Source organism: Palaemon carinicauda, chromosome 35 (genome assembly GCF_036898095.1).
Source record: "Palaemon carinicauda isolate YSFRI2023 chromosome 35, ASM3689809v2, whole genome shotgun sequence".
NCBI lineage: Eukaryota > Metazoa > Arthropoda > Malacostraca > Decapoda > Palaemonidae > Palaemon > Palaemon carinicauda.
Genome location: NC_090759.1, coordinates 65724861 through 65750028, shown reverse-complemented (window position 1 = coordinate 65750028; position 25168 = coordinate 65724861). Strand labels below are relative to the sequence as shown.

The window sequence follows — 25168 nt, the reverse complement described above, 5'->3', positions numbered from 1 at the left end:
ACGATACATCTCCGTTTCACCAGGGTTTAAACTTAAGCATGAGGCCATTACCTTAGATGCTGCTGCTTTTTACCTTAGGCTACCTTAGAACTTTTACAATTTCCTTAAATTTGAAGCTAGTAGAGCCAAAATTACCTTAAAAATATCATTACTTTAAAAATCACCTCGAAACTATGGTCATTACCATAAAAGTTTAAACCCTGCGTTTCATACTAATTTGTTTACTTTTCTATCCAGCGCATCTCAGAGCAATTCACCGCCATGTTCCGGCGTCGGGCTTTCCTCCACTGGTACATAGCTGAAGGCATAGATGAAATGGAGTTCACAGAATCAGAATCCAACATGAACGACCTCATAAGTGAATACCAAGGGTACCAGGAAGCTACAGCTTATGATGATCATTTCATGGCAGAAGAGGATTACATCGAGGAATATGACACTCAGAGCTATGCCGGGATACCGCAAACCTATGAGGATCCAGGTGTCCTGAGTGACGGTAGAGGAAGCATTCACAGCAATGTAGCAGATGAGGACTATGTTGATGAAGAGGAAGAGAGAGTGGCCACTGCTGAAGAGAATGATGGTGATACTGATGATGTTCATGATGATGATGGTGATGTACGAAGCAGTGACATGGGGCAGGAAGAACAGTAGATGAAGGTGTTGTTTTATAGATATTTTTGAAATATCAGTTTTTCACTTCTAATATATACATCTCAATAATTTCAGTGTTATAATATTTTTAATCTTCTTGTCATGTCCAGCCGACCGCTATTTGAGAAGTCTTTCAAAGCTAAGCTTTTGTCATAACTAAATTAAGGCATGATGGCTACTTTTCTAATCATTTTTCTAATACTAAAGTTTTTACTGTCAAGCGATCGATATCAAAACATATCCTATCTTTATTTAATTATATTCCACACAAATTACATGGTTTGAAGTTCATTGTAGAAGTTCATTATGATACACTTTTCCTTTTAGTATCATTGTCAATAAACTGTGAACTGAATTATTTACATCAATTGGTATCGAATACATTTTCCCCTATGATAAGCTAACAAGAGGACACGTGTATTTAACTTCCCTACGGTATATCACCAGATGGGGTTAGCTTCTTACATCGCTAGACCAGAGTTTAATGTTTACATCACTGGATCTGAATTTGATTTTCAACTGGATCACTGATTAATATAGGCTAGTTGAAAATCATATTCTGGTACAGACTCATCTGCTTGACGAGTTTCTAAAATTGGGTAAATATCGTGAACTATCATTCCTGATCATGCTTTCAATTTCTTGTCTATAAATTTTATCACTCAAAAGTTGTCTCTTTTAATACAGTATGCTCTGGTTCTAGTCGCTTTCCATACGAACTTTGGTAAAAAGCAAATTTCACTGTAATACCACTCCTTTCCTATGGTTAATAGGCAAAGTCAAGCAATGCCAGAACAGTAAAGTTTAGCTATACCAGAACAGTAAAGTCAAGCAATGCCAGAACACTAAAGTCAAGCAATGCCAGTGTCATAAAGTAGAATGCACCACCTCCTAAATCTATCATGTCACATCTGTTAATGTGAATGGGCTATTATATAATTTTCAAAGCTGAAAATCTGTTAGCTAGATACAAAGCAAACTTTGGCCCCTTTTACCCAATAACAAATGTCACAGCTACAACAAAGGATGGTGCTTCTATAAAAAAACGCAGTTTTAGGACAAAAATAAGTCACAATTCACCATAGAATCTCATATAGAATATCCTTTAAAAGAATTTTAAAGGCATTAATAAAGCATTAATGTAATAGGGGCTGTTTCTTGCGAAATTACAAGTGACACAAAATCCAAAGTTGGACAAATCTGATATTATCCCTTGGAAAGACGAATGGTACCAGACCCTACAAAAAGAAAACAGACGCATGAATCATGATGTACTTGAATTCTCGCAATCAGCAGGAAACTCTTTCAGTGGATAGAGTAACAGACAACCACAGACATGTAACAGAACGAATTAAAGCTGGAAATTTATGACACTTGCAAGCAAGATATAAATTGACTGATGGCTGGACCACACCCAACAGTAAAAATCACTCTTGCAGGGTGCTAATGTACAGCCAATATCAGAAATACCAGTTCAGGACGTAAACAGGAGAGATGAATATAACTACATTAATTTATACATGTGGCATATAGACCATGGCATTAGCCAGACAGAAATAGTATTTAGGGTTGACAAAACGCCTTATCCAAACCTATATTATAGATTACTTTTTTACCAATAGGAGGCAGTGCTTACAGTGCTGCTCCTGGTGTGTGTGTAATCTGGGCTTTACTCAAGGGTCTTTGCCAAGTACCTTCATACCTGGTTCCATCCTTATTCTAGTCTTCCATATTATGACTATTTCCTCCGTTTTTACTTCCTTCCTCCATCTTCCTGTTCACCCTCTTTCATCTCTCCCTTTATGGTAAAACTGTAGTGGTGGCCAACAGCACCTCTCAACTAAATGGCCATCCAGGCATCAGATACAGTCCATATGGTCCAAAATACTATAAATCCAAATTATATATTATTATTATAAATGATGGTTCGCGGGTCTGGGCACCAAAAATATATTACACTATGGCTCGTGTCTGGGAACCAAACATATAAAATAATATATATTACTACTGGCAAGCTAGACAACCTCTCTAGTTCCAAACTCACCTGTTTGCTTTTACATTAAATATGTTACACCTAGAAATATTAATACCCGAACTCTGAGACAGTTAAATAACTCCCAGACAGCAATATACAAAACACTGAATATCCAAAGGTCTCTCAAGTACACTCAAAACAAACCTGGGTAATTATCATTAAGCCTTATTCAAACCAAACTCTTACTACGATTCTTTATCAGGATACGAGCGAATACCACTTTAAACACTGGTCATTGGAATAATACACTCTTTACAAAAATAAATATATTCTATATGAATTACAACACAAAGAATTTACATACAACAAATAAATCACTCGAAATATTAAGTCTGAACAAAACTTAGATTAAGACAAAATTGTTACGATCTGAATATTATATAATTACTTGACTTTAAATATCAAATCTGAATAAACCTTAGACTAAGACAAAAGAAATACTTATGAAAATTATACAATCACTTGTTCCACTTAAAATTAAATCTGAATACAATACTTTAGTTTGACACTTCATGAAAATAGATAACCAGATCACAATACAAGAACCTATCACCTTCCTACAGGGCCGTTTACAAAAACTCAAAGAGAATTTTTGTAAGTAATCACTATGGTTACAAAAACTCGTCACACCAAATCTTCGATATTTCACTGAACACTTTTAAAACAATACACTGAGTTGCGAACGAGAGTGAGAGAAAGGGGGAGATAGCTGTCTTAAGGCTGGAATTCTCTATGTATCTATGCAACCCTGGGGTTGCCTCATATTAGAAACTTAGCTACTTCCAGAAGATTCCATGAGAGCGAGTTCTGGAAGCGTGGGTGCTGGGCTAAGGCGTCAGAATTACCAAGTGTTGCTCTCTCGAACTCGTATTCTCGCAACAGGGAGACGAACCTTGGCTTTCTTGGCCAACTATTACACACAGCGAGGCAACTCTGTGTCAGTTACCTCCGTCCACCCTTTGTCACCGAAATAAAAAAAAAGATAAGGCCTATCACTAGGTTTTTAGGGAAAATTTCAAAGCATATGGCATAGGCTATGGAGTATTCTCTCCCAAATATGACGCAATACCTTATAAAAATATAAAAGAACATTACATAAGCCCAGGTTCTTATCTTGTATGATCACATAACACTCTTCGTAACAAAAATACGCGAAATAAAAAGTTAATTTTTTAAAATAATGTAAATTTACATATAACAACTTGAATAAAGAATACAATGAAATTAACGACAAAAGTCTTACGTAATTTACATATTAAAATTACATCTACATAAGAGGAACTAATCTTAAGAGCTGGCTAACCTCTCTTCAAAGCACAATTAAAATATAAATAAAATCATTAATGAAATACTATATCTACTCTACACTAGACCAGCTTTGTAAGAATATATATATATAAATTATATATATATATATATATATATATATATATATATACATATACATATACATATATACACACACACATATATATATATATATATATATATATATATATATATATATATATATATATATATATATATATATATATACAGTAAACCTTCACGAATAAATTTTTGTCATCGCAAATATAAAAAGGTGAAACCTAGAGCACACAGGTCTAGTAGAGATTAATGGAAGCTTTAAAGAAATATCAGCCATGAAATGCCAGGATTAATAAAAAACTATTTTCTTCTAGCATTCACCATACTGTCAATACCAGCCACTCACTTTGGAACTGCAGCAATAACAGTGTGGAATTTTTTCAGCTTCAACACATCTGATAATTCTCATATCAACGAATATGAAGGAAAACATAATACTTGAGGTTCAGATTACAGAATGCTCGAAGGGAAACGTTCTTCTTGGAAAAAATTGTGGTCCTAAAGGACCCAAGAGGAATAACTGTGGTTCATAAAAATAATTCTGCTTATTTGAGTACTTGAGGTTGAAAAAAAAATAATCCAAAGCAAACAGGATTTTGGTGTAGTATGCAAATAGAAATTAGACTTACAAATCTATCACTTGTGGTACACTGACATATTTCTTAATAAGGACGCAATCCAATATATCAGTGCCTGTAAATTTCTGGAAATATTAGATTTTAAATAACAGATCTGGAAATACTGTAAGAACAAAGTGCCTGGAGTCGACCTGATTGAATGTTCTATTTTCTGTAGATTACTTTCATTAAAGGAATTTCATTAATTCAAGACAGTAATTCTAAATAACTTTATAACTTCCTTAAGCCAGGAGGTATTACGGAAATTATTACGCTATTGCGTCATCAAATGATTGTTCCTCTATGCCATAAATGGTACAAGAATAGAGATCCCGGTTATGAACTATTAGAAACCACGGGAATTTGCTAGTTGACTTACAATTTCCCTCTATTAATTAGGGATATTTTGGTGTGTTGCCATCATCTTTTATGGTTAGATTGTATTCCTTTTCAGTTGAAGCATAAACTCTCTGAGTAAAAGCTCTAAGCTGGGTATATTTATTCCAGGTCAAATCAGATATGTTACCCTTCCAAAGATGACAGACCTCCTGCTTCTCCAAATAAATCATTGAACCATGGTTTGTCCTTCACTAGGTACCTAAGCACACGAGAAGGGATACGTCTATCAATTATGTTGACTAGATTCTTATTCAAAGGGACATCAAGATCAACACTACTATACAATTGTGACCAATTCAAGCCCAAAAGATCCCTCAAAATCTCATTCCAGTCTGTTTGAGATTTCATATAAATCTTACACGAGTAGGATACATCAGGGACAGGCTGCTCAGTCTTCACAACTGATGAAATCAGATGTCCCGACTGGAGAACCAACCTTACTTATTATAACGCCAGGGAAGTCGTTGTAAATGAGGTCCAAGCAATTACCAGACCTGTGAGTACCTTCATTTATGATTTACTCACAGCCTAATTCAGGGGCAAAGTCTAAGCTCTTTAGCTATTGCAATCAGTGGGAGAAACCAAATTTAACCACTCCCTATGGCATTGAAATCATCAATAAATACAAAAGAGGACTTTCTATCATCTTCTTGTATCTTAGCCATAATGGTAAGAAGACAATCGAAGACAGAATCATCCATGTCTAGATTCCGGTAGATCAAACACAAATAGAAGTTGTTATGCCTGCCACAAAAGGGCAGAAAAGACTCTAGCTATGATAAACAACTCTTCTGGGAGGAAGACACTCCAAAATCAAACCATTGTTTTCAAGTCCTGGGTAGTGCCATAGCATCTGTACTATTACCTTCCCCCGACTTGGCTTAGAATTCTCATGCTTGAGGGTACACTCGGGCATGCAGTTCTATCTTATTTCTCATCCTCTTTTTTTCTAAGTTTATATATGAAAGATGGCACTTCTAGAATCGGAATGAATAACACACTTGATATTCTCTGTATCTTCAAGTGTCGTAACAATGTCTATTGCTTGCGAAATCGCATAGGCCTACAGTTCTGATATAAATACAGATGCTTCACTAGGTAATGATGTCAGGATGCAAGAAAACCTCAAATCAATCAATCACTAGGTAAGGAGAGCAGGCATGTTCTGTCAAAGGATGCTGCAGTACAGCCAGCACCCTCAGATGATGCAGAGCGAGTAGCCATTGCAATAATATTAAGAAGACCTAATCTTGAAATACAAGATGGACTTAGAAGGACGAACTCCAATCTACTTAGAAAGAGTTAACACCAACAGCAATTCAAGGATGAATAAGGAGGACGCGTCAATCTATAAACATGTCGTTCTTTGATTTCACTTTACTCATTATGTGATGTAGCTGTTTCCTATCAGTACTAAAACCTTTTCTTTAAAAAGCAATGAAGTGTCTTTATATTAATCGGTGGAATTGAATGTAAGACTGTTTTCCGAAGGATTAAATTCCATAAATGCCATTGGGGTAGCAGGGAAAGTTCCTTGATCTTGCCACTAGTATAGGAGAAGCAATACTCACAGCACACCACCAATAGCCTAATACTGCTCATCTTCACGGAGTACTTTACTTTAATGGCTGTTTTCTGGTTCTATATGACAGAGGAATCATATACCATTGCCGTCTTAATAATGAGACGGCTATGACCCTACTCTCTCCACGACATTCCCAGTCATTTTATGATGTTCGTTCGAAAGCATTAAAGATTCCACACTGCATATAGCTCGTTTATTGTTCAATCGACACTATCGAAGCACTTACAGAACAAAAATGTTTTCAGTTTTCTCTTGAAAGCCTTAATATCTTCAATCTTTCGGATGTCTAGTGGGAGCTTATTGTATAGTCTAGGGCCGCATATTTAAAGTCTCTAGAAGGCGATAGAGGAGAGGTTACTTGAAGAAAATAATGTATTATAATCTATAAACTACTATATTTCTAAGGCTTCTCCGACTGATTTAGCCCACCAAAGTCCAGGGATGGATTAATGTATTCATTTGGGATCAAGCCCAAGCTGGAACATACCTACGTTGGTAAACCGAAAACCAATATTTTTTGTATTCTTCGAAGTTCTTGGTTCATCTTGATCAATTCATTTTCTTTAAGTGAAATGGCATATGCTAATAAATGGAGAACTAAATGGTCTTTCCCAGAACAGGGAGATAAAAACTATAGAAATGGAAGATGGTGACGGTCACCTACGAAGGAAGTGATAGAACTACCTCTTAAGAGGAAGAAATATTTTTAATCAAGAAAACCAAATTAAAAAAATCAAGGATTATGAAAAGAGCAGTCTAAATTCTTCGTTAAAAATAACGCAATACAAAATAAAGTCTTAATAGCGCTCTCTCTCTCTCTCTCTCTCTCTCTCTCTCTCTCTCTCTCTCTCTCTCTCTCTCTCTCTCTCTCGTTAAAAGTGCGGCATCATGGCACCTCCGTATAATGCTTTACGTTTCAGGAGGAACTCTTTATATTATTCATAAAGTGACCCTGGTTTAGAGCTAAATCCCTAACTCTTTCCTTAAAACTCCTCCCTAATATATCTTCCTTCGTGCCTGGGCAAGATAAGGATACTGCTTAGTCCCTTACATTATCTGTGGCATAAAAAGAATCTTCGTCCCCAATATTCTCCAGGTTATAACTTAAGAAATGGTGGTATTTGAATGCTGACGTTAAATTTTGGGATAAAATTCATCTCATAATAATCTGCCTGACAATCTAAACCCATTAGGCCTAAGTTTTTAAGGAAATCAATATTTGGCAATATGAACATAAGAGCAATGCCAGTCTAAATCAAAACATTAACAGAATTGAGATCATCTTTTAAAATTATCAAATACAAAGGTTATCCCAAAATTTTATCATAGTTCATATTTGATATATAACATCATTAATTCTAATAATATCGATAAAAAACAACAATATACAAAAACTTTATCATGAATCAATGAGGTAAAAAGGACAAAATTGCTTCAATTTACCGGACTGTAACATAGGCCTACTCCTGGCATATAACTCGGACACCAAAAGAAGATATGTATTTGTTACAAATAACGCCAATTCGAAATTTTCAACTAATACAAAGTGAAACTTATTGGAATACAGAAGAATAACATATCTATGGAAGTTTTAGAAAGAGACGGTAATAGAGTTAACAAAGATCATTTATATTGAGCTGTTACATGTTCTCTACGAATTCTATTTCAGGGGGCTTCCTGGTATCAAAGTGGAAGGATGTGGCAAGCAACTTGGACAATCGCTGGGAAAACCTTGGAGGGGGAATTAAGTCAGGCAAAGACACTGTCGCTGAATACTTTGGCTGGCATCATTCTTATCCTACTACGACAATATACAGTATAGGGGGACAGGATAGGTGAGGGAGGGGATCACTCTCCTGTTACTTAACAGTCAATATATACAATATATATATATATAATAATAATAAATATATATATATATATATATATATAATGTGTGTGTATGCATATACGCACATACAGTATATTTATATATAAATATATATATATATATATATATATATATATATATATATATATATATGATAAATTTTGCACATTTTTACGTGTTTTTCATATTCAAATAAGCCATATATATTTTTGATACATTAATGTCTGGATTCTCTTAACGACCTCGGGATCAGAGCCCCAGGCGAAATCACACAAAGACAAGAGCTTGGCTCCGGCCGGGAATCGAACCCTGGTCGGCAAGCTTGTACAGACAGTGACTAACCCACTTGGCCACGAAGAAAGATAAAAAGTCAATGACAATTCTTCTGTACTTATACCGGTCGAATTCAGGTATTTTGTACTTAGAATTGAAATCAACCCATCTTCACCATCGTAGCTAATTGGTAGTTTGTTACTTGGCATTCAATTAATGATAAATTTTGCACATTTTTACGTGTTTTTCATATTCAAATAAGCCATATATATTTTTGATACATTAATGTCTGGATTCTCTTAACGACCTCGGGATCAGAGCCCCAGGCGAAATCACACAAAGACAAGAGCTTGGCTCCGGCCTGGAATCGAACCCTGGTCGGCAAGCTTGTACAGACAGTGACTAACCCACTTGGCCACGAAGAAAGATAAAAAGTCAATGACAATTCTTCTGTACTTATACTTGTCAAATTCAGGTATTTTGTACTTAGAATTGAAATCAACCCATCTTCACCATCGTAGCTAATTGGTAGTTTGTTACTTGGCATTCAATTAATGATAAATTTTGCACATTTTTACGTGTTTTTCATATTCAAATAAGCCATATATATTTTTGATACATTAATGTCTGGATTCTCTTAACGACCTCGGGATCAGAGCCCCAGGCGAAATCACACAAAGACAAGAGCTTGGCTCCGGCCGGGAATCGAACCCTGGTCGGCAAGCTTGTACAGACAGTGACTAACCCACTTGGCCACGAAGAAAGATAAAAAGTCAATGACAATTCTTCTGTACTTATACCTGTCGAATTCAGGTATTTTGTACTTAGAATTGAAATCAACCCATCTTCACCATCGTAGCTAATTGGTAGTTTGTTACTTGGCATTCAATTAATGATAAATTTTGCACATTTTTACGTGTTTTTCATATTCAAATAAGCCATATATATTTTTGATACATTAATGTCTGGATTCTCTTAACGACCTCGGGATCAGAGCCCCAGGCGAAATCACACAAAGACAAGAGCTTGGCTCCGGCCGGGAATCGAACCCTGGTCGGCAAGCTTGTACAGACAGTGACTAACCCACTTGGCCACGAAGAAAGATAAAAAGTCAATGACAATTCTTCTGTACTTATACCGGTCGAATTCAGGTATTTTGTACTTAGAATTGAAATCAACCTATCTTCACCATCGTAGCTAATTGGTAGTTTGTTACTTGGCATTCAATTAATGATAAATTTTGCACATTTTTACGTGTTTTTTATATTCAAATAAGCCATATATATTTTTGATACATTAATGTCTGGATTCTCTTAACGACCTCGGGATCAGAGCCCCAGGCGAAATCACACAAAGACAAGAGCTTGGCTCCGGCCGGGAATCGAACCCTGGTCGGCAAGCTTGTACAGACAGTGACTAACCCACTTGGCCACGAAGAAAGATAAAAAGTCAATGACAATTCTTCTGTACTTATACCGGTTGAATTCAGGTATTTTGTACTTAGAATTGAAATCAACCCATCTTCACCATCGTAGCTAATTGGTAGTTTGTTACTTGGCATTCAATTAATGATAAATTTTGCACATTTTTACGTGTTTTTCATATTCAAATAAGCCATATATATTTTTGATACATTAATGTCTGGATTCTCTTAACGACCTCGGGATCAGAGCCCCAGGCGAAATCACACAAAGACAAGAGCTTGGCTCCGGCCGGGAATCGAACCCTGGTCGGCAAGCTTGTACAGACAGTGACTAACCCACTTGGCCACGAAGAAAGATAAAAAGTCAATGACAATTCTTCTGTACTTATACCTGTCGAATTCAGGTATTTTGTACTTAGAATTGAAATCAACCCATCTTCACCATCGTAGCTAATTGGTAGTTTGTTACTTGGCATTCAATTAATGATAAATTTTGCACATTTTTACATGTTTTTCATATTCAAATAAGCCATATATATTTTTGATACATTAATGTCTGGATTCTGATCCCGAGGTCGTTAAGAGAATCCAGACATTAATGTATCAAAAATATATATGGCTTATTTGAATATGAAAAACACGTAAAAATGTGCAAAATTTATCATTAATTGAATGCCAAGTAACAAACTACCAATTAGCTACGATGGTGAAGATGGGTTGATTTCAATTCTAAGTACAAAATACCTGAATTCGACAGGTATAAGTACAGAAGAATTGTCATTGACTTTTTATCTTTCTTCGTGGCCAAGTGGGTTAGTCACTGTCTGTACAAGCTTGCCGACCAGGGTTCGATTCCCGGCCGGAGCCAAGCTCTTGTCTTTGTGTGATTTCGCCTGGGGCTCTGATCCCGAGGTCGTTAAGAGAATCCAGACATTAATGTATCAAAAATATATATGGCTTATTTGAATATGAAAAACACGTAAAAATGTGCAAAATTTATCATTAATTGAATGCCAAGTAACAAACTACCAATTAGCTACGATGGTTAAGATGGGTTGATTTCAATTCTAAGTACAAAATACCTGAATTCGACAGGTATAAGTACAGAAGAATTGTCATTGACTTTTTATCTTTCTTCGTGGCCAAGTGGGTTAGTCACTGTCTGTACAAGCTTGCCGACCAGGGTTCGATTCCCGGCCGGAGCCAAGCTCTTGTCTTTGTGTGATTTCGCCTGGGGCTCTGATCCCGAGGTCGTTAAGAGAATCCAGACATTAATGTATCAAAAATATATATGGCTTATTTGAATATGAAAAACACGTAAAAATGTGCAAAATTTATCATTAATTGAATGCCAAGTAACAAACTACCAATTAGCTACGATGGTGAAGATGGGTTGATTTCAATTCTAAGTACAAAATACCTGAATTCGACAGGTATAAGTACAGAAGAATTGGCATTGACTATTTATCTTTCTCCGTGGCCAAGTGGGTTAGTCACTGTCTGTACAAGCTTGCCGACCAGGGTTCGATTCCCGGCCGGAGCCAAGCTCTTGTCTTTGTGTGATTTCGTCTGGGGCTCTGATCCCGAGGTCGTTAAGAGAATCCAGACATTAATGTATCAAAAATATATATGGCTTATTTGAATATGAAAAACACGTAAAAATGTGCAAAATTTATCATTAATTGAATGCCAAGTAACACACTACCAATTAGCTACGATGGTGAAGATGGGTTGATTTCAATTCTAAGTACAAAATACCTGAATTCGACAGGTATAAGTACAGAAGAATTGTCATTGACTTTTTATCTTTCTTCGTGGCCAAGTGGGTTAGTCACTGTCTGTACAAGCTTGCCGACCAGGGTTCGATTCCCGGCCGGAGCCAAGCTCTTGTCTTTGTGTGATTTCGCCTGGGGCTCTGATCCCGAGGTCGTTAAGAGAATCCAGACATTAATGTATCAAAAATATATATGGCTTATTTGAATATGAAAAACACGTAAAAATGTGCAAAATTTATCATTAAATGAATGCCAAGTAACAAACTACCAATTAGCTACGATGGTGAAGATGGGTTGATTTCAATTCTAAGTACAAAATACCTGAATTCGACAGGTATAAGTACAGAAGAACTGTCATTGACTTTTTATCTTTCTTCGTGGCCAAGTGGGTTAGTCACTGTCTGTACAAGCTTGCCGACCAGGGTTCGATTCCCGGCCGGAGCCAAGCTCTTGTCTTTGTGTGATTTCGCCTGGGGCTCTGATCCCGAGGTCGTTAAGAGAATCCAGACATTAATGTATCAAAAATATATATGGCTTATTTGAATATATATATATATATATATATATATATATATATATATATATATATATATATATATATATATATATATATATATATATATATATATATAAAATATATATATATATATATGCTTGTGTGTTTATTGTATATATATATATATATATATATATATATATATATATATATATATATATATATATATATATATATATATATATATATATATGTGTGTGTGTGTGTGTGTGTGTGTGTGTGGATTTTTTCCTACCACAAGATCATTCCAATGAAACAAGCACAACATCCTAAGTCACATTCATATTTCAACAGTGAAGCGATAACAACAAAGAGAGAGAGAGAGAGAGAGAGAGAGAGAGAGAGAGAGAGAGAGAGAGAGAGAGAGAGAGAGAGAGAGAATTGGTAGGTTATGCTTGTAACAGGAGCAAACATAAAATGAAATTCAAAATAATCATCTGAATTTGTCACTTGGTGAAAACTTTGGAGGCTGTGTGCTAAATAACGATAGACTTATAGGTGGACATGATGGGACCAACAGTTACTAAAGCTGACAAGAGATTTTAGCAATAACGTGCAATAACACTCTTACTGTTGGAAGTTTATTAAGAAACATTAAACTTTGACAAGCATAATAAAGGAAACGACAAAAAATCACAAAAATTGAATAGACCTAGTCTAAGGATATGAATTAATTCCACTTCTATTTTTGACATCGCTTTTTATAACTTGAACAAGGTCTTTTCATGGACGTTGATACCTAAAACACGTTAATACTGTACACCCAACCAAAAAAAGTAATATATTTCTCCAAAATGTATGAATAAAATTTTCATAAACTATTAAGTCAGACTTTTATACACAATCTAAAACAAGACCAAGACCACACTAATGATTCAGGGGCAATAAAATGATGTAAATATGTAGCCTACGTATTTCAACATTTCGATGAGAAACAAAATTATATACAACCCAGGTTGGGTTAGGCATTGTCATCTCTATATTGACACGGCAAAGGGTAAAGGTTAGGCTACCTACCTAACTATAGTCATTTTTTTTAGCGAGGCAGATTTGCATAAAAACCACAATTAAACGAATTCATAATTTCACCTCCGAGTTATAATCTCCCTTCCATTCTCTCTTTGGTGTTTGATAGTAGAATGCTCCTTTTACCTAGGACCCACTCTAAGTGAGTCTTGCTCTAACCAAACAGCTATTTTCACCATTATTTAGTTTTATCAATTCCACGTTTTTAGTAGATTCTGGTATTCAAAGTAAGTTTATAATAACATTTTTCTTTAATCTTAGTGTAATCTATCTCAATTTGTGTTGAAATATGTGAAAAGTAACAAAATTATGCAACATGCATCCGAAAACAAGCTCCCGTCGTTGACTTCAGCGGGTGTTGTTATTAAATTTAGATTTACCATCAAGATACTTCATAATATATTTATTTAATATTATTTATTGACAAAACCTATATCTAAGGGAGAAATTTACATTAATAAATAAGTTTCGATTCAAATTACTTGGTAATCATTTGAAAACAATGATGGTATTCGGAAATTTTCCGAGCTAAAAGGGCACCCCTGCGAGTCAGTGCAAATCTGCCTCGCTAAAAGAAAAAAAAATGACTACAGTCTCGGGCCGAGTAAAAAAATATATCCAAGGGATGAGGGTGTACTAGGCCTACTTTATACGCTATAGACAAACCAATTCAAAATTCGGCCGGTCAGAACTCTGTAATATACTCTACCCTGTTGGTTGGTTTGCATAGAGTTTTCTGGACTATGAGTCCATTGACCTTTTAGTTCGGAATCTCACCCTGTAATACAATAAAAAATTACCAAATATTATTCAGATACCTGTGCTGGGACAAACCTATTATTCCCATCATGATGGTTACACAAATGTCGGGGCAAAATTAGGTGATTTATGTCATATGAATTATAATAAAGCTACACAAAATATGGAAATAGTTAGAACTCACATACTTTCCCCGTATGAATGCAAGACGATAAAGAACTTGTAAACTTATTCCTGGATAACACTATAATAGACCCTTAACGCACAGTTGTAAGTTCGTAACTAAACAAAACACCTCGTCCACAGATATGAAAAGAACTATTAGACCCCATGTAAGGTTTGTTTAATTTTACGGTCAAAGTCGCACAGTCATCTCTAATCACAGATGTCTAGATATGATAATAATGTTTCTTCTATCTTATCCACATTACTAAATAATTTCAAGTGTCAATGACAATGAAAAAAAGACTTAAACTAATTCAATAGTGATGCATTTTTTTTTTATATTATTGTCACCTGGACTTAAAATGTTATAGACTTGAACCTTTTATAGAAATTGCTTGCAATTATTGACTCTAAAATCGATCAAGGTGTAGGGATAGCATCTTTCATGCGTTTCCATAATAATTACAAAACCATTGATATTTTAATGGCAAAATTAATTGCAATGCTCCACAACAGGAATAGGTCTAAATAATTGTAACTGCAATATACTTACACATAGACGACCAACCGTCAACATTATATTTGATTACAAATGATTAATAGGTTCTCTCAAATGGAATAATCATATTACGTGGTTAACACGATGTCACACAACTGGTGGTAGAAATGAAACAATTGACAACTTAGTTCTCTTTTATTGGACGTCAATTTTACTCTACAAAAATGGCTGCTTTGGCCATAGCACAGAATGAGAAGCTACTTAAATGAATCAAGTGTCATTGGCTTTTACAGCGAAGAGCAAAAGAACATGAAAAAGGACTGTAGAAAGTGTTCACATATTATGCATGGCAACAAAGATATCCAGAAGAGACGAAGAGAAGTGACGACGTACTAGAGGGGGCTGCTGAAGTGGGAATAAGCCAACTGGCAGTGAGTCTATCAGTATCCTTTGGAATCTGGTCCAACGTTCAAAATAGCGTTTTATTCTATGCTGTTTCAAATTATAAGTGAAGATACTCATTTTAGGGAGGGGGTACAGGCGTAATCAAGATGGCAGGATTCATTTGAACAAGCTTTTTCACGGAAAAAACTTCAATCTTAATTTTTTGGTATTGTTTCTCAGTAATATGTAAAGTTTTAATGCCTAGTGAGTTTATAAATGTTTTTGAATTTTTATTTAAACTTCCTTCTATCTAATTTTAAATATAGGTATCTTTTTATATGTTAATTGCCTTCAGATCACAAAGTTTTGATCATCACTACTGAGCTACAAAACTAGTAATACTATTGACAAGCATTATCGAGATAAAACGCCAAATGGTTAAATATGTAGCTACCTGAATAAGTTTCCATGTAATATATATATATATATATATATATATATATATATATATATATATATATATATATATATATATATATATATATATATCTTTAAATTGGGAATGGATCAGATGGAGATAAAAGAACGATAAGGCACAAGTTTCATTGTTAGATCTCTGCTACTTACGAAATATCATATTGATTAACGTTAATCTCTAGGCACAGTGGAATTACCTCTAGTAAAAAGCTCTGGGATTCGTAAAGCCTTCAGAACCCTTTTTTCTGTCCGTAAAAGGAGACGCCATCTTCGGAGGATCTGTTCGTGACCAGGATATGGATGTGATTATCACTAAAATAACATTCGGATAACATCCCATCTGTTATCATTTCAATTAATAAGGAATGTCTGGACTTTTTAAAAAGGACTGAAAATTACTAACAAGTAAATTAAATTTGAAGTAGAAACTTTCGTATTAAAAGGCATTTATAGTACTAATAATCTCAAATAACTTCATACCGGCGTGTATTAGCTTGGACGTGGGCTTGCCAATTAGTAATATTTTTTTTTATTCTAAAATATCAAGAAGTGCAAGAAAAATGACTCCTAATTTCAGAATGAGTTACACAGTAACAAATTCTCTTATTAAAAGGAAAACTTCAACGGAAGAGTAAAAGTGTTAACCCTTTTGTTTCCTTGATCATGATTAAGAGAGGAACTCTAGACTCAGTTTTTTCTTTAGAGATTGTCTGGCCCTTCCGGCCAAACACAGTTTGTTGATTCATCTTCTTAGTAGTTATCGACGTACTCTCCCTCTGCGTATTCCTCTTCGTCTTCGTATTCTTCGTCCGCTGTGGCCTCCTGGTATTGCTGGTACTCTGATACCAAGTCGTTCATGTTGGACTCGGCCTCTGTGAACTCCATCTCGTCCATTCCCTCGCCCGTGTACCAGTGGAGGAAAGCCTTTCGCCGGAACATGGCGGTGAACTGTTCTGAGATCCGCTGCAAAATACAGGGAAGAAGAAATGTAAACAATGTGCGACACGAATTTGAGTGACGTTCTGAGACAGCAAAGTATTCCTTTTAATGGCGCATAAATGAGGAACTAAAACACAATCCCAAAACTAAACCCAATCATGATGTCTAAAACAAAGTAAATATAGAGGAAGGTGGAATAATGGGAGCATTATAACAAGAGAAGATTATTGAAACGGTTTTATAATTAAGGATTAAATAATGTTACTACATGGGTCATATATGTCTTAATATCACATTTTATAGTTCGTACAATGTTAAATATACTTGCGGTAAACTATGGAATGAGATAAAAGTACCGTAATGTAATAATTCAATCCGAAGAGGTTTGCATATATCTAAATCAGCCATCAGTGAACAAAATATCTGCAGTTATTAGAGCAGCCACTCCATAAGGGTGCAAAATCTCTCACGTCCCAGTATGCCAGTCATTGTCAAATCTCTTTAGCAATACATCAACTGTTCTTTCCTTCTTCATTTCTGTCTCTTAATTAGTATCCCATAGGCTGACATGAGTCTTTTTATGGTTTATAATTGAAATATCTGTTTTAGTGTTGTTATTGTTTTTAAAATGTTTTATTTTAATTGTTCATTACTTCTATCGTTTATTTATTTCCTTATTTCCTTTCCTCACTGGGCTATTTTTCCCTGTTGGAGCCCTTGGACTTCTTGCATCTTGCTTTTCCAACTAGGGTTGTAGCTTAGCTAATAATAATAATAATAATAATAATAATAATAATAATAATGATAATAATAATAATAATAATATCTGCTTCTGTCAAAATACTTAGTGCAGGCCTACTATTGAGGCAATGGACATTGAATACCGTAGTAAACGGTTGAACCTGATTGAGCCATTACTAATTAGACGAGGATAATTTTTACCTACTTAAAAAAAAAATACACATGACAGTTTGTACCTTCATAAACGCCAATGAGACCAAAGTCGCTCGGTAAATCTCATCAGCTCTTATTAGATAAGAATCCAAGTACTTTCAAAAGTGTCATTTACACAAGAGTAGGTTTTTACCTCTATAACCACTGATTAGATAAGGCTAGTCTGTACCTTCACAAGGGTCAATTAATGAAACATTTTAAGCATTGATTTGATTAGATTTATGAATTTGGGTTGTACCAACCGTGTGTCACACGATCGTACATAGTAAGGACATTTCATTTTGTGTTATATAATGCTTGTATCTTCGCTCTTCCCTCGTACTGACAAGAACCTGAAATAACATGTCTGTTTTTCTCACCGTTAACTGTTAACCGGTGCGGTGTCGGTTGAACAGGAAATTTCCTGTTATGGAGTTTATGTATATAAAAGCGAGTGTTCTGTAATAAAGTTACTCAGTTGCTTTCATCCTGCCTTTGAGTCACAACCTTCTCTCGGCCCGTCACAGGGTAATATAATCAGACCATTCAGATCCCATGTAAGAGTAGAAGAGACTCTTTAGCTATGGTAAGCAGTTCTTCTAAAAGGACACTCCAAAATCAAACCATTGTTCTCTAGTCTTGTGTGGTACCATAGCCTCTGTACCATAGTCTTCCACTGTCTCTTGGGTTAGAGTTCTCTTGCTTGAGGGTACACTCGGGCCCAATATTCTATGTAATTTCTCTTCCTCTTGTTTTGTTAAAGTTTTTATAGTTTATATAGGAAATATTTATCTTAATGTTGTTACTGTTCTTAAATCATTTCATTTTTCCTTGTTTCCTCTCCACATTGGACTATTATCCCTGTTGGGGCCCCTGGGCTTATAGCATCTTGCTTTTCCAACTAGGGTTGTAGCTTAGCAAGTAATAATAATAACAGTACTGTACAACTGGGACACCAAATGGAAGATGAAACAGTGCTAAAACAGTACAATGAGCTTAACTACTTGGGATCAATAATAACAGAGGAGGGAACTACTGACAAAGCAGTGAAATAGAGTGAAATAAGCACGGCGTAAATGAAGACTAGTCACTGGGCTTGATTTGAACAAGAAAATATCATTTATGTTCAAAATCGAGATATATAAGACAATTATCAGACCTGTACTATTATATGGGGCAGAAACTTGGGCATTTCGAGGAAAGAGGAGTAACCGTTGGAAAGTACCAAGATAAGGATGGTGAGATGGGTTGCTGGAATATCACTACTGGATAGAAAGTAGAGTCAAGATATAAGAAGAATATGTGGTATATGTAATGTGAAAGATAAGGCTAGGGAAGCTCGTCTGAGATATTATGACCGTGTAATGAGAAGGAAGAGGTGGAACAAATCAAGAACGTGCCAGTGATGGGGAGGAGTGTGGAGCGTCAGCAGATCAGGTGGATAGATGTGGTGAGGATGGACATGGGTGAGATGAGACTGTAATAAGATGCAAAGAATATAAATAAATGGAAAAAAAGTTGACTCGAACGGCCGACTATTTAGTGCAATGGGATTAATAAGAGCGAGAGAAGAAGACATGGGCCAGTCTATACCTATAAAAGAACCAGTTAGACAAAGTTCATTCTGCGCTTTTACTGTACAAGCATTAGACAATAATACTTCACGTTTGCACCTTCATAGGTACCAATTAAGTAAATGTCAGTGTTTGCTTACCCTAATCATAAATTAAAAAGAGCTAATCTCTACCAGCCATAACGCTAATTAGACAAGAATTATTCGGTCTCTTCATAAGTACAAAGAAGTCAAGAGTTAGTCTGAATCTTTACACGTTCCAGTTAAACAGTTCTCAGTCTGAATCTACAGAAGCAAGAGTTAGGCGACAGCAAAGTTGTACCTTTATAAACGCCAATTTGGCAAGTCATTCTAGACTTTCATAAGCATCAGTTAGACAAGTGTTAGTCTGTAGCTCCATAAGGAAAAATGAGTCTGTCTGTACCTCCATAAGGAACAATTAATCGAGTCAGTCTGTAACTCCATAAAGACCAATTAGTCGAGAGTCAGTCTGTACCTCTACAAGGACCAATTAGTCGAAAGTCAGTCTGCACCTCTAGAAGGACCAACTAGTAGTCAGTCTGCCCCTCTAGAAGGAATAACTAGTTAAGTCAGTCTGTACCTCTACAAGGACCAATTAGCCGAAAGTCAGTTTGTACCTCTATAAGGATCAGTTAGTTAAAAGTCAGTCTGTATCTATAAAAGGACCAATTAGTCAAGTCAGTCTGTACTACTAGAAGAACCAATTAGTCGAGAGTCAGTCTGTACCTCTAGAAGGACCAATTAGTAGTCAGTCTGCCCCTCTAGTAGGACTAACTAGTTAAGTCAGTCTGTACCTCGATAAGGGCTAATTGGTCGAGTCAATCGGTACCTCAATAAGGACCAATTAATCGAAAACCAGTTTGTATCTCTCTTAAGGATTAATCAGGCAAGGATCACAGCATATTTTCAAAAACACCAAATAAGACTCACCTTGAACAGATCCTGAATTGCGGTCGAGTTTCCAATGAAGGTGGCGGCCATCTTCATTCCTCTGGGTGGAATATCACAGACAGCGGTCTTGACGTTATTTGGAATCCACTCGACGAAGTAGGACGAGTTCTTGTTCTGGACGCTGAGCATCTGTTCGTCCACCTCCTTCATGGACATGCGCCCTCGGAACACGGTGGCCACCGTCAGATACCTGCCGTGGCGGGGGTCGCAAGCGGCCATCATGTTCTTGGCGTCGAACATCTGGGATGTCAGCTCTGGGACTGTGAGGGGTCTGTATTGCTGAGACCTGGAATGAAGAGGCTTGGTTTGGAAAGGAAATATATCTTCTTTATAATTCGAATTACGAAATGAAATTGATTGCAAAATATACTGACTGAATGACAACATATGCAAAAGGGTTGTGGTGGCCGATGCAGTAACGTCCCTGACTGGTGAACGACAAACTGGGGTTCGAGGCCCGCTCAAACTCGTTAGTTCCTTTGGTCGTTACAACTTCACCATCTTTGTGAGCTAAGGAATGAGGGGGGGTGCATTTGGGGGAGCCTATAGGTCTATCTGCTGAGTCATCAGCAGTCATTGTCTGGCCCTCCTTGGTCCTAGCTTGGGTGGAGAGGAGGCTTGGGCGCTGATCATATATATATATATATATATATATATATATATATATATATATATATATATATATATATGGTCAGTCTCTAGGGCATTGTCCTGCTTGATCGAGCAATGTCACTGTCCCTTACCTCTGCCATTCATGATTTATGAGTGGCCTTTAAACATTTAAAAGCGGAATAGAGGTTTTCATGAAACTGGTACCCATTTTGCCTTCCATTTCTTTTCAGCTTGACCTTAGTTTAGATAAATAAACTAGGTTGCTACTTCCATAGGTCTGACATGAAAAAAAATACAGCACGAATATGAATGTTCGGAATCAGAAATGTAATATTTTCATTATTTTGATGACAGTATATTTCAAAAGTTCCCATAATTTGAAGTTTAGGCATCTTCCCTTTATGTGAAACAACTATTATATGCCAGTCTTTATAATCTTCTCTCAACCACCCCAAAACACCACAAAATGAAAGGTAACTTATTTACTCAAACTCGCTATCCTATGATAGCTGTTTCTACATTAGTCATAAATGCATGGCATCACTATTATCTAATACATAATGATAGTTCTTTGTGCATACGCAAAAGCGTGATCATAAACAGAATAATTAGCTCTTCGATGAAATTTTATTCATTCATACTATTGCAAAGTCCGGATAAGAGCGTAGGGTTAAAAGTAGGGATAATAACCCATCCTTCTGAAAAACCAAGTGTCACTGAAATTTGCTATGGAATGGGTAACCAATGTTTCTTCTTAACTATTAAGACAACTTGTACAACAGACATAAATTTTAATACGACCTCTACTCTCACTAGTACTACCATTACTACCAAGACTGGCCTGATGGCACTGCATTGGAACCCTTTCTAGTTATGGCTCAAATTTCCTTTGTTTACGCATACACCGAATAATCTGCCCTATTCTTTACATATTCCCCTCTTTCCTCATACACCTGACAACACTGAGATTACGAAACAATTCTTCACTCAAGGTGTTAACTACTGCACTAATTGTTCAGAGGCTACTTTCCTCTTGGCAAGAGTACAAGAGACTCTCTAGCTATGGTAAGCAGCTCTTCTTGGAGAAAGACACACCACAATCATACCATTGTTCTCCAGTCTTGGGTAGTTCCATAGCCTCTGTACTTGGGTTAGAGTTCGCTTGTTTGAGGGTACACTCAGACACATTGTTCTATCTGTTTCTTATTTCCCTTTCTGGGCTATTTTCCGTGTTGGAGCCCTTGGGCTTAGCGCATCCTGCTTTTCCAACTAGGCTCGTAGATTAGCAAGAAATACTGTTACTACTACTACTACTACTACTACTACTACTACTACTACTATCATCTTCAATAGTAAGACGATACTTACCCTCTGGCTGTCAATGGTGCGAATCCTGGCATGAAGAAATGAAGACGAGGGAAAGGCACCATGTTGACGGCCAACTTCCTCAGATCAGCATTTAACTGACCAGGGAATCGGAGACAGGTCGTGACCCCGGACATCGTGAGGGAAACGAGATGATTCAGGTCACCGTATGTGGGCGTGGTCAGCTTGAGTGTCCTGAAGCAGATGTCGTAGAGGGCTTCGTTATCGATGCAGTAGGTTTCGTCTGTGTTTTCGACCAGTTGGTGGACGGAGAGGGTCGCGTTGTAGGGCTCCACGACCGTGTCGGAAACCTAGAGAAGAAGAAGAGGAATGAAAACAATGGCCTTTACATATTGTCGATATTGCCCCCCCCCCAAAAAAAAAAAAAAAATATATATATATATATATATATTTCACAATATTTTTACCATAGTATTGTTTAGTCAACCAGTAGTAAAAAAAAATAAAAACAATCCTGATGATTATCAATTTATAATTAAGGAAGAAAATATGTTTAGAATAAGTGCAAAATAGAACATGAACCAATTGAATCCTCTTATAAAAGGTATTCTGTTAATTGAAAAATCTGTAGGAATTCTTTATAAACATTTAGACTAGATCACTAGTTATTATTCATTTCATTATTTCCTTTCCTCGCTAGGCTAATTTCCTTGTTCGAGCCCTTGGTCTAATATCATCCTGTTTTTCCAACTAGGGTTGTAACTTAGCAAATGATAATAATAATAATAATAATAATAATAATAATAATAATAATAATAATAATAATAATAATAATAATAGCAAAACTAAATGACTGAACACAAGTAGGTGTTGGTGACTATGTTCTGGATTGTTAAGTTAATCTTGATGGACTTGAGAACTTTTCAACTCAAGGATTCATTATAAATATATATATATATATATATATATATATATATATATATATATATATATATATATATATATATATATATACTGTCCCTAGCATGTGAGGGGTTGGCTCACATCAGCAGCCATAGCCTGGCCTTCCCTGGTTCTAGCTTGGGTAGAGAAGAGGCTCTGGCGTTCATATGTAATATGGTCACTCTATAGGGCATTGTTTTGCTAGGGCACTGTCATGAGCGACCTTTAAACCATAAACATTTAAAAGAAAATCCACTTTCTCACTGAATAGTGGATATGATTGTTTATGCGTATACGCATGTTACCAAAAACTAGTTACTTAACATAAACATATTACTATGTGCGCCACGACGTCCAATTACCCTCCTTAGAAAAGGTCAAGAGACTGTTTAACCTTTAGGAAACAAATCCTAACTCCCATCCTACCTTTGGGCTGGGCATGACGGAGAAGGTGTTCATGATTCTGTCTGGGTATTCCTCTCGGATCTTGGAAATGAGTAGGGTGCCCATGCCAGAGCCGGTGCCCCCTCCCAGAGAGTGGGTCAGCTGGAATCCCTGGAGGCAATCGCAGTTCTCGGCTTCTTTTCGCACCATTTCGATCACGGAATCGACCAATTCGGCGCCCTCTGTGTAGTGGCCCTTGGCCCAGTTGTTGCCTGCCCCGCTTTGACCTGAGGAAGGTCCAGGAGATGTTAGGGTTGGGAATTTTGATTTTTATTTCTTAAATGCGGATGGAATCAGTGATCTGATATGATAAAAAAGTGTATAAGTAGTTATCAATATGATTTTAGTATTGCGTAAGTAATTTCACTTTTAGGAAAGTTAGTCAATCAAATGACTATATAATCTCGAACAAGCCCAGCTAAAATATTACAATAAGACATAACAAATGATTCTGACGATATATTTACACAATAAAAATATCTTGCCAATTCTTATTTTCAAATAACACCTCATATATCCCATTCTTGATTGCAGGGTGACATTATTCTTTAATTTACTCAGGTCAAAATGTAAAGGACACTTACCAAAGACGAAATTATCTGGCTTGAACAGCTGTCCAAATGGACCAGACCTGACGGAGTCCATTGTGCCTGGCTCCAAATCGACAAGGATGGCTCTGGGCACATATTTACCACCTGCAAAACCCAGATTTTATAAGTATTTCGTGTAAATTAAACCCTCGTGGAGACTAAATAACGAGTAATAGCATATTATAAGAGGTTACGTACAAAATGCTGCTAGTTAAATAGCCTAATTGCATGCAATTGAAGCGAAACTATGAGTAAGAGAAAGAGAGAAAGAGAGAGAGAGAGAGCGGTGAAAACTAGCAAGCGGTACACGAGTTTACGCGGGCTTGTTCTTTACAGATGGACAACCCACTGGCGACCGACCCGTCTCGTGCGAGTGTCTTCAAACAGCTTCGTTCTTTACGAATATAAGAAGAATTCCCTTTTTGCCCATTTTTGACATATGCAAAACGTTGCACGTAAATACTATATAAGAGACCCACGTATTTACTCTGTATAAGATTTGAAAATCAGGGCCGTTACCATATAGGCCACCACAACCCTGAGGGAATACTTTCTTGAGTTTTAATGAGGTTATGAATAGATGATTAAAAGAACAGATTATATTGGGAAATTAGGATTGTGGTACCCTATTGAAGACGTCCATGTATGGCAATTTGTAGGCGGGAGTTTGAGTCTCACTTAAGCTCGAGAGTTTCTAGTAGTCTACAACCTCATCATCCTTGTGAATTTAGGATGGGGCGCTTGGTGGAGCGTATATTTCTACCTGCTGAGTCACCAGCAGCCATTGCCTGGCCCTTCCTGGTCCCTGCTTGGATGGAAATGGGGCTTGGGCACTTATCATATATATGTATAGTCAGTTTCTAGGGCATTGTCCCGCTGGGACATTATCACTGTCCCTTACCTCTGCCATTCATGAGCGACCTTTATACAGTTTCCAATTTACAAGAGAGAGAGAGAGAGAGAGAGAGAGAG

The 25168-nt window shown here is 36.4% G+C and overlaps 3 protein-coding genes across 5 annotated transcripts in view; 1 reads left to right on the top strand and 2 right to left on the bottom strand.

Annotated features, from left to right (window-relative positions):
• The window catches only part of LOC137627524 (tubulin beta-1 chain-like), a 46646-nt gene extending 45733 nt beyond the window's left edge, over nucleotides 1–913 (top strand). The window contains exon 7 of the mRNA XM_068358615.1: nucleotides 238–913. Within this exon, the coding sequence (XP_068214716.1) occupies nucleotides 238–654 (417 nt within the window). The 3' untranslated portion in view covers nucleotides 655–913. The remainder of the gene's footprint in view (nucleotides 1–237) is intronic.
• Nucleotides 1–14642, bottom strand: part of LOC137627818 (E3 ubiquitin-protein ligase RNF34) — a 106051-nt gene extending 91409 nt beyond the window's left edge. The window contains exon 1 of one of the 2 annotated variants that reach the window (XM_068359189.1): nucleotides 14525–14642. The gene's annotated coding sequence lies outside the window, so the exon portion shown is untranslated. The remainder of the gene's footprint in view (nucleotides 1–14524) is intronic. The other variant, XM_068359191.1, reaches the window with a different exon arrangement.
• Nucleotides 14643–15950: 1308 nt separating this feature from the next.
• The window catches only part of LOC137627817 (tubulin beta-4B chain-like), a 42607-nt gene continuing 33389 nt past the window's right edge, over nucleotides 15951–25168 (bottom strand). For both annotated transcript variants that reach the window (XM_068359186.1, XM_068359187.1), the window contains 5 exons: nucleotides 24191–24301; nucleotides 23589–23833; nucleotides 22263–22570; nucleotides 20262–20568; nucleotides 15951–16828 (listed from right to left, as the gene is read on the bottom strand). In XM_068359186.1, the coding sequence (XP_068215287.1) occupies nucleotides 16616–16828; nucleotides 20262–20568; nucleotides 22263–22570; nucleotides 23589–23833; nucleotides 24191–24301 (1184 nt within the window). In that variant the 3' untranslated portion in view covers nucleotides 15951–16615. The remainder of the gene's footprint in view (nucleotides 16829–20261; nucleotides 20569–22262; nucleotides 22571–23588; nucleotides 23834–24190; nucleotides 24302–25168) is intronic.